The sequence below is a fragment of the Plasmodium reichenowi genome, chromosome 13 (assembly GCF_001601855.1).
Source record: "Plasmodium reichenowi strain SY57 chromosome 13, whole genome shotgun sequence".
In the NCBI taxonomy this organism is placed as follows: domain Eukaryota; phylum Apicomplexa; class Aconoidasida; order Haemosporida; family Plasmodiidae; genus Plasmodium; species Plasmodium reichenowi.
Window position 1 is genome coordinate 2379301 of NC_033658.1, and position 11167 is coordinate 2390467.

The following is an 11167-nucleotide window of genomic DNA, read 5'->3' on the forward strand; positions in this document are numbered from 1 at the left end:
ATATATATATATATATATATATTTATATATATTTATGTTATCAAACTTGTATTTATATAAAAAAAAAAAAAAGAAATATAATAACATCTACATGCCATTATTCAAAGTAAAAGGGGAAGGAACAAATATTGCATATCATGAACAGATTTTTACTTATAAAAATGTCGAAAAATATGATGAAGATATAATAGATATTGATAAGAAGTTTTTGAAAATTCCTAACAGGAATTTGGAAATATTAAAAAGAATAAATATTTATTCAAAGTATGATAAAAATGAAGAAACTAATAATGGATTTATAAATAAAAGGAAACGTACACGTAATAAAATATGTTCTAATAATTTAATAGATGATATAAAATATATGGATATATTAATATGTGGTGATAAAAATAGTGGGAAGACGACATTCTTAAATTGTTTAGGTTGTATAGAAAATAATTGTCTGGGAAATAATTGTGAATATTATGGAAAGGATAAAAAGAATGAAACAGAAAATAAATGTCACAACAATAATTATAATAATAATAAGGAAAAGATAGATATGAAGAAGTCAAAGAATAATATATCATATAATAATTTTAATAATAATGAAAAATATTCAAATAATATATTTAATATAAAAAAAAAAAATCAACAAGTTATATGGAATGATAACAAACTTGAATTATTATCTTATATACCAATCATTTTTTCTAAACTTATTAATAGAAATTATGAACAATTCAGGAAATCATTTAAAAAGAATTTTTTAGACACTGATGTATGTGAAATGTCTTTATTTATAACAAGGGATGATTTATCTTTTATTAATTATGAGTTTCATATATCTAATGATTTTTGTACTAACCATTATTTTAATTATATAAAAATTAATTTTTGTGAATATGGGGAAGATTTTTTTCATAAAATAAAAACATACTATAAAATCTACTATTATAAACAGAATAAATATATACTACATGAACATATGAAAAAAAAAAAAAAAAAAAACCAAAAGTTACCCTTATTCCATTCACCTAGGATAGTGAATATGATCGAAAGTGCTTTATTCAGAATACGAGAAATAAAATACATCAACTTTTTTATAAATTTAAAAAAGTCTTTTATTCTTGTAAAGTGCACTACACGCCTTTACAACATCATGATAAAGAAAAGATATTTTAAAACAAGTGTATTAAAAATAGGATCTTGTAGAAATATCAAGAGAACTATTAATAATATATTATTTTATAAAAGAAACATACATATATTAAATAATTATGTTGATATAAAAAGTGATCATAAGCAATTTTTTGAAAGTTATATAAAATATGAACAAAACAAAAATAATAATAATAATAATAATAATAATAAGAAGAAGAAGAAAAGAAAAAATAAAAAGAAAAACCTTTTTGTTACCATTAATGAAGAATGGATATTAAAAACGTTTGAAAATATTAATATAATAAAAAATTTAAATAATTATAATATGAAGGACATTCTTTTTTTGGCTAGTCGTTCATTCAATTTTGAAAAATTAAGTAAAAAATATTATATATTTTTTAATTTAACATATAATATGAATATTATAAATAACATTATAAATAAGACAAAGAAATATAATTTACAAATATTATATTATTTAATAAATTTATTCGTTTATAAGAACTGGAAAATTTATAAACACAAGGAAAAGAAAAATAAAACTAATATGTATACAGAAATGATTTTTAAGTACTATCCTAATAAAAAGAAGAATATATATAATACAACACATAGGAATAATATATATAATACAGCACATAGGAATAATATATATAATATATATAATACAACACATAGGAATAATATATATAATACAACACATAGGAATAATATATATAATATTTATAATATTCATAATAGATCGCTTAAGAAGAATATATACATATCCAGAAAACAAGAAGATATGGTAAATTTTTTAAAAAAGGACAAATTAGAAATTCACAATTTTTTTAAAATCTTTTATGATGAATATATATATAAGAATCAAAATAAATCTTATGTAAAATTATTAGAAGGCGAACATTTTGACTTGTGCTTTTTATTTATGAAATTATATTTTTATTATCATTTTTATATAAATAACGAAAAAGAAGAAAATACAACCACCATATATAGAAAAAAAGAGCCGAAACTAAATTTTCAGAATTTCATATATTTAAAACAAATAGAAATTGTAAGAAAAAATGATGGTATAACGTACAATAATATTTGTGTACCTTCATGTGTTTATAGTTTTATAAATTTATTAAAAATGTATTATAAGAATTATCCATTTTTTACTTTAAAAAAAAACAATATATTCTTTTTGGTAAATATTATTTTGTCATCTATAGCACATTATAAATTAAAGAAGAAAAGTTGCGATTTTCTTTTTTCATCAAATAAATGGACAGTAAATTATATATGTTATTTTGATAAGGCCATGATAATCAATTCGATTGTAAGCCTTTTGGAAAAAAAAAATGAATATGGTGAACATAATGAACGTGAAGTCAATAAAAATATTAAGAACCAACCAGATCATACGAATAAATATATATTTAGACATAAGGGTGGGGAGAAAAGAAAAAAATCCCATTCTATTTGGTCTTGTGCACATTATAAAAAATATAAAAGACGTAGGAACATTTTACAAGGAATAGTTAAAAATGTAGATATTAATAATATACCACCTTATATTATAATAAATAATATAAAAACAAATTGGTTATACATTAAAAAGTATATGATAAACTTAAATATATGCTCATATCATAATGAATATATGTATATATATCCAAATATATCTTACGATATTATATTATATTTTAATGATAATAATAAACATTTCTTCTCTTATAATATGAATATGAAAAATAATTTTCCTAAAATTTCATTCAAACCTATATATAAAAATACATATAGACATATTAAAAATAAAGATGATGATAAAAAAAAAAATAAAAAAAAATATATATTACATTTCCCATTTAATCATAAAGTACTAAAATATTTTAGTGATACCTTTCAAATGACAAATGATAATAAAGAAAATGAATTATTATTACAATATTTATATGTGAACTTTTCTAAAGAGCTTGCAAAATTATTAAGATATATTAATAAGGAAAAATATAAAAACAAACATAAACGTATAAACCGGTTCGTAAGAAATAACATTTTTATATTACTCAATTGTGTAATGGATATATATTATATTATGGAATATACTTATCCAGGAAGAAAAAAAAAAAAAAAAAAAGTCAAATTAAATGAAAAAAAAAATATATATATTACCATAAATAATTCAAATGATACATATATAAATGAAGAGAATATACAAAATAAATCTTTTATTGAAAAAGAAGAAAAAAAAATTACTTTTCATATTTATAAAAATGACCCTTTGTTTAATTCTATTTATTCTTTATGGGAAGATTTAAAAATTAATGAAACACAAAAACTATTGATAAATACATATTTAGAACATTTAAGAGAACACCTTAACTTTTCAATATATGTGTAAAAAAATAAAATAAAATAAAATAAAATAAAAATTATGGATACATGTAATGATTATATGGGTGTGCTATAATATGTAAGTATAATATAAATATGTATATAATTCGGAGAAGTTGAAGATGTGAAAATTAGAACATTTAATGTAAATCGAAAAGTATATGATATATAATATATTATATGTTTATTATTTTTTTTTTTTTTTTTTATATTTATATAATTACTTTCAATATAATTGTTGGATTATTTTCCGCTATATATATAAAACGCTTCTGGAATTAATATCATATGATTATATATAATAATTATTATATATATATATATATGTTTATTTGTTTATTTATATATATTTATAATTTTTTTTTTTTAAATTATATTGTTTCAAACATCTTTATGTAATTATATATATATATATATATATATAATATTTTTTTATATTTACATTTCAATAATTAAACCCTTTCAATAATTTCATAATTTTTTTATGTTTGTATTTAAAATATGATCTTTCATTAAGTATACAAAATATTATCTTATAAATATTAAGATATTTATATAAAAAAAAAAAAAAAAAAAAAAAAAAATGTGTGCAAAGGAATACTCAGCTAGTCAAGAGACCATAGAAGATGATCTTTTTGAAAATGACAAGTGTAAAATAAGAAACTCCATTATTAATAATATTATAAATTTACAATTAAAAGATCTAATAAAAGATTTTAATAATGAACAAGAAATAAATGATGGTATCGAATGTATAAATGAAAAAATAAACCAATTAAATAATTTTATTAATAAAATAGCTAAAGCAAAATATGAATATTTTTATAAATATATTGATAGATTAAGTCATGCTAAGAAAAGAAAAGAATGGAATAGTTATGATTTGGAACAAATAGAAAAGACATATTACAAAAATTTGGAATCATTAATAGATAAACGAAATGATATATTTAATTTAATTAAAGAAAAGAAATTTTTAATTGAAATAGAAAGAGTATTAAAATTATATAAAATAATAAATTATGAAATAACAATTTTATATAATGAAATAAGAAAAGATAATAAAAAATATGATTCTTTTGATTTTTTATATAATAAAGAAGAAACCGATATAGAAGAATGTCGAAAGGAATATATTAAAATAATAGAAATCGATGAAGAGAATTTTAATTATTTTACTAGTGATATGTATTTTTCTAATTTCTTCAAATATTTAAAAAAATTAAATAATTTAAGAAAATGTATTTATTACAACAATCTTCAAAATATACCTATTATATCTTATGAGGTAAAAAAAATGAATTATTGCGAAATGTATATTATTAATATATTTATTAATTATTTATACCATAATTTTTTTCAAGATGAAGATTATGAAGAAAAGGTTCAAGTATGTCTTAAAGCTTTTATTTTGTTGAGTATAGAAAAACAATGTATAAATAAAATTATACAGAAAAAAATTAACAAAATTTCTTCCTATATTAATAATATAAAAAAAAAAAATGAAAATATTAAAGAAAATTTTTATCTGCTTTTGGAACATTGTAAAAATTGTATTGATCAAATATATTTTCTTAATCAAATGTTCAGAAGGCAAAACAGTTATTTTCTACATATACAAGAAAAAAAAAAAAATATATATATAATAGAAAAACAAAAGGAAAGGATTTATGATAAAGATTATTATGAACATCATAATATTAATGAAAATGGGAATGATAATGAAAAGGATATTCAGAAGGATACTACTAATGAGAAACCTGAAAAAAATATATACGAATGTAACAATATCTATCAATATAATATAAATATATATAATGATTTTTATATACCCTTTGTAAATGTTTTAAAAGATATTAAATTAAATGAATATATTCCAAAAGACAACATGTTATATATTTTAAATTTAATTGAAGAATTTTTATATATTATTAGAAATAAATATGATATCAATGAACTTGAAAAAGATATGTTACTAAATTTATTTAATAAGGAATATGAAGAAATTACATTTAATTCCATTAATAAATTAGCCAATTTAGTAGAATTATTATTTGAAAAAAAAAATGAACAAAATGCATATATGAGAAATGATAATATATATTTTATGGATAATTATGATCACCAGTCTTATAATTTCCCTACATTATATGATATTAAAAATTATGTTGTAACCTTATATAAAGAATTATATACACATATTTGTTATCCTCATATATTTCGTAAAATTATCGTTTCATGTAACAATTCTTTATTATTATTAAGTAACAATTTGAATAATTTAAAACAAAATATTAATTTAAATATTGATATTGATATGAATACAAAATATATAAATATTAATTATGCTCATAAATCTTTTCAATATAATTTGGAGTTATTCTTAATCTCAAGAAAACTTTTGAGATATCTATTTATTAATTTAAATAAATTAAAAAGAAAAATAAATCATATAAAAAAAAACACATACAAAAATTTTAAGGTTTATAAAAATTCTGAACATGTTCAGGAAAATGAACAGCTAGCTAATTTTGTTCATAATAAAATAGAACAGGATAATGAAACAAAGGAGGATTTAATTGTACTATCTTTTAAGGAATCTTTTGATGATGTGTTTACATTTCAAGATCATTTGTACAATAATTTTACAAATAACATATTGGATATGGAGAATGAAAATGATGAAATGGATAATAATTACGATGATATAGATTATTTTTTAAAACATGATGAAGAAAATAAAGAAGATAAGGAAGAGGTAGAGAAAAAAAACGAAGGAGCTATATTGCAGAACCAAATTAATGATATAGAGAAAAAATATACTGTTAAAGATGAAGAAATGAAATTAAATAATTTCGAAATTAATTATATTGCTGATATAAATTTTAATTCATTTAATTTAAATGATTCATATGATTTATATACAAGTGATGAAAATTATGAAATAACATCTTTTTTTATTAAAGAAGAAATTAATAAAGAAAAAAAAAAAAAAAAACGTTTTTATGATTTAATTGAGTTAGAAAAAGGCATATGTGAATTAAATCATGCAGTGAATTCATGTATATATGAATATTTTGAATATTTTGAAAAAAAAACATATACATATTTAAAAAATAATTTTTCAAATTTAAATATAAATGATATTTATTTATTATTTGATGAATTGTGTAATTATTTTCATGAAAGTATCGTTCAGCATATTCCTTATTATGAAAGAATTCAATTGGTAAATAAGTTAATTAATCGTATATTGGTATACTTAATATCTTTATCTTCATATTATTTGATAGATGATATGGATACATATATATTTAAATATTATAATTCACTTTTAAAAATAGCATCAGTAGAAAGCTTAAGTGTTTTAAATTATGAATATACACTTTGTCAACTTTATAAAAAATCCGTTGATATAAAAAATAAGATGGTATCCTATGAAAATATTCCCACATTTTTTGTTCCTATTATATTTGTCGTACTCCATGGTGGAAAAAATATTGTTAATAATTTAAGTAACGAAAAAAAAAAAAAAAAAAAAAAAAAAGATGATGATTACATGAAATTAAATATATATATATATATGTGTATGTTTTTGTATATTGATTTTTTTTATTGTGTTCACACCGAGGAACATTCATATAAATATATGTATATATATATATATATATATATATATATATTTATATATTTATCACTTTAATATGATATTTACACATTATTTTTTTTATATTTTATTTTTCCTGCAGACATATCAGAAGAAAAGTTTATCAACCTAATGGTTGATCATTTGAAGAATCCTAAACATTCTGTTGACAAAAAGGGTAGCCAAAATCAAAACTTAGTTTGTATGCTAAGGAAATATTCAAAAAGTTTGTTATTATAAAAAGGATAACTCCGCCAAATTATATTGCAACCATATATACAAAGGAATGAAACGAATAAAAATAAAAATAAAAATATATATTTTTAAAAATATATAATATATTTTTATTCATCATAAATAGAAAAAAAATATAGACATATATATATGCTAATTTAATTTAATTTAATTTAATTTATTTTTTTTTTTTTTTTTTTATTTTCTTTTTTTTAAATCATAGTATGTTTATATTTATTGATTACATCATATTATTCAATTTTATTCATTCAATTTTAATCATTCAATTCTAATCATTCAATTCTAATCATTCAATTTTAATCATTCAATTTAAATACATGAAAAATAACTTTTTTTGTTCTTCGCTTTCAAATTTTGTTGGTACAAAATTTTCATCTTTTAGAACTATTATATGATCGGCATTTTCATCTTTTGAAGGTTCTTGTACATATTTATAAAATGAATGAATAGCTATAGTAGGAACATCGTTGAATTTGTTAGTTTTATCAGTAATTAATTTAAATGTATTTAAGTGTATAATTAATTCTTTTGAATAGTTGAAATAGATAAGTCTGATTTCAATATTTTGATTTATTTTTTTTGCTTCATTAATATATAAAAGTCTATTTTTAATTAATGAATTGACATTATCTATTATAACATTTTTACGTTGCAATAATTTTTCTTTTAATGCTTGAATACATTTTGATATAGTTTTATATTCTTCCATATTAATTCTTATATAGGTTGAAAAATAGTTTGTACATAAAAAGGTTTTTCCACAACCTGGGGGTCCTATTAATATGATTAATTTTTGTTGATCATTTGGAGGTATATATTTTTCATTTGTAATATATTGATTATTTGGTATAATATTATTATTTGTATTATATTTATTATTAATGTTTTCGTTTTGCGAATGATAGTCTTTCATACATATTTCATAGAAATGATTATTTTTTTTATTTATATTTTCTTGGTCATTTAATTCTTTATTAAAATATTTAGGATTAAATAAAAAATCAGTAGATATATGATTTTTAATATTTAGAAATAAATCTTCAGGTGTATAAAATTTTGCATTGATATTTAAAGCAAATTTTAAATCAGTATCTGTATAATCTTTTTTTAAACGTTTATATATATCATTAATATTTATATTAACATTATTTTTTGAATATATATATTTTAAATGATTAATAAATTCTTGTTTAAATTTTTCATCATATATTCTGTTTGCATTATCACCTACATATATAACTTCATCTAAATTATGTTTATAATTTTTTGTGGCAAATAAATACATTCCTATCCTTGGTTTTCTATATTTGTCATTTCTTAAAGCTAAATAACATTCTAGTGGCAAGCCTATTTTTTCTATTATATCATCTACCCTATTTATAAGATTTGATAAACTTAATTTCCCTGAACTAACTCCTTTTTGATTAGAAAAAATCATAATTTTATAATTCTCTTCATGTTTCTTTTTCAAAAATTCAATGATATCTGAATAAAAAATATAGTCTTTTTCATTCTGTGCAGGCTTAAAAAATCCTCGAGACAAAATTAAGGTGTTGTCTAAATCGAAGGAAAATATTTTTTTGTAAATTTTATCTTCTTTATCTCTCACAATGCGGTAGAGCAAGCTATCTTCAAACTTGAAGAAAAAAAAAAAAAAAAAAAATTTTGGTACAAAATAAAAAGGGTATACACATATATACAAATATGTATATATGTATATGTATATATGTATATGTATATATGTATATGTATATATGTAAATGTAGAAATACTTATATATAACACATGGTTTATATATATATATATAATCGTATAAATTCTTTTATATTAATTATATTGGTTTACTATGTTCCATTTCTTATTGGGTAATTCAAATTGAGCTAAATTCCTTTTCACCATTTTGTTATTTCATAATACCTTAGAAGAAATGATAATTCATAAATATTTATAATATGATGGGTATAAATTTGTTATATATATGAACTTAATCAAAATAGGAGAAGCATATTATAAAATATAAAAAAATATTTGACTCAGATTTTAGGATAGAATTGAAAATATACATACTATAAAAAAAAAAAAAAAAAAATAAAAATAAAAATAATAAAAAAAATAATAATAATAATAAGAAGAATAATAATAAGAAGATAAATCAGAATCAGTATCAGAAATATTTAAAAAATATATAAATATATATATATAACATTATATTATACTTATATATTTTACCATTTTATAAAAAATATTTTTAAAATGATATATGTTCGTAATAAAAGTATTATACGTACATTGTTCATATATATATATATATATATATGATAAAGTATTCATTTTAAATAACAAAATAATATTTACATATTTCATTCTATAAATCTCCTTTTATTAACAATATATGGTTTGATTTTTCCATATTGTTAATATTATAAATTATCATTTTATATAATTCTTCAAATTATTTATATATTTGTGCTTTTTTTTTTTTTTTTTTTTTTTTAATATAATGAAGCATGAAATAATAAAAATATATTTACACTAATATGTATTTTATGGTATCCCTCTTTTTATGACATCTCCATATTATAAAATAAAGATGTTTAGAATAAGAGAACTGAAACCTTTGTTTAATTTGCAGAAGCATTTTATGAGTTCATATTTAAATTTCAATCGATATACCATTAAAAGAAAAACATATATAGCTGCTGTAGAAAATAAATATACATATATAATTTTGTTAAATAATATAACGCATTTAGGGGAAAAGGGTGAAATTATTAAAGTGAGAAGAGGACACGCTCGCAATCTAATTAAAGATAGACGAGCAGTGTATGCTACTTATGAAAATGTAGATCATTATGCAGATAAAGAAAAATATAAAAGAAAAGAAAAGATGAATATAAAAAAAGGAGTTATTATAGAAGAAGATTTTGAAAAATATTTTACTTATTTAAAAAATATAGATATAACTATATATTTGGATGTATATAAATATACGAATAATGTATCATACAACTTATATGATTTTTTTAATTACTTATCTAAGAATTATGAAATCGATTTAACATATAAGAACTTACACAAAATCAATTATTATAAAAATACAGAAAATTATCATAATAACAAAGGTGAACAAATATATTCAGACATAACTAATGTTAATGATTTGATAATACAAAATAATGTGTTGTTTAAATATACAGGAATATATCATATATATTATTATCTCTTTATGCCAAACATGAAATTTTTAAACGATATCCTTTTTAGGATATCTTCTCTCCAAGAATATGAGTAATTAATATATATAAGGAAAAAAAAAAAAAAAAAAAAAAAAAAAAAAAAAAAAAAAAAATTAAACACAAATTTATATATATATATATATATATATATATATATATATATATGTATTTATGTATATTTATTTGTTTATTATATTTCTTTATTTCTTAGGTTGCTCAAGCAAGAGAAAAATACCAAGAAGGCTGAAATTGTCTATAGCATTTAATCATTGAAGTTGAAAATATAAAGTATTGAGAAGGGGTATAAAATAAAAAAAGGAAATAGAAACGTATAATATTGGATTCTAAATATGTACACATATATATATATATATATATATATTATATTTTTATTTGTTTTTGTTTCATTTAATTTTTTGAGTTTTAAAAAATATTATCTAAAAATACAAGTATTGCATTTTTTTTTATGTCATTATATAATAAAAAAAAAAAAAAAAAAAAAAAA

General features: G+C 18.2%; 4 protein-coding genes across 4 annotated transcripts; 3 read left to right on the forward strand and 1 right to left on the reverse strand.

Moving 5' to 3' along the window:
* Positions 1–91: 91 nt before the first annotated feature.
* Positions 92–3532, forward strand: PRSY57_1361900 (hypothetical protein; the record flags this gene model as incomplete). The annotated part of the gene is made up of 1 exon (XM_012909540.2): positions 92–3532. The coding sequence occupies one exon, from the start codon at positions 92–94 to the stop codon at positions 3530–3532; it is 3441 nt and encodes a 1146-aa protein (XP_012764994.2).
* Positions 3533–4108: 576 nt separating this feature from the next.
* On the forward strand, positions 4109–7411 carry PRSY57_1362000 (hypothetical protein; the record flags this gene model as incomplete). Its single annotated transcript, XM_012909541.2, has 2 exons — positions 4109–7040; positions 7275–7411. 2 exons carry the CDS (start codon positions 4109–4111, stop codon positions 7409–7411), a joined length of 3069 nt encoding a protein of 1022 aa, XP_012764995.2.
* Positions 7412–7730: 319 nt separating this feature from the next.
* PRSY57_1362100 (bifunctional polynucleotide phosphatase/kinase) lies at positions 7731–9325 on the reverse strand (the record flags this gene model as incomplete). The annotated part of the gene is made up of 2 exons (XM_012909542.2): positions 7731–9062; positions 9272–9325. The coding sequence occupies 2 exons, from the start codon at positions 9323–9325 to the stop codon at positions 7731–7733; spliced, it is 1386 nt and encodes a 461-aa protein (XP_012764996.1).
* A 691-nt stretch (positions 9326–10016) lies between these two features.
* Positions 10017–10928, forward strand: PRSY57_1362200 (mitochondrial ribosomal protein L9 precursor, putative; the record flags this gene model as incomplete). The annotated part of the gene is made up of 2 exons (XM_020115226.1): positions 10017–10714; positions 10874–10928. 2 exons carry the CDS (start codon positions 10017–10019, stop codon positions 10926–10928), a joined length of 753 nt encoding a protein of 250 aa, XP_019970149.1.
* Between the last annotated feature and the right edge of the window lie 239 nt (positions 10929–11167).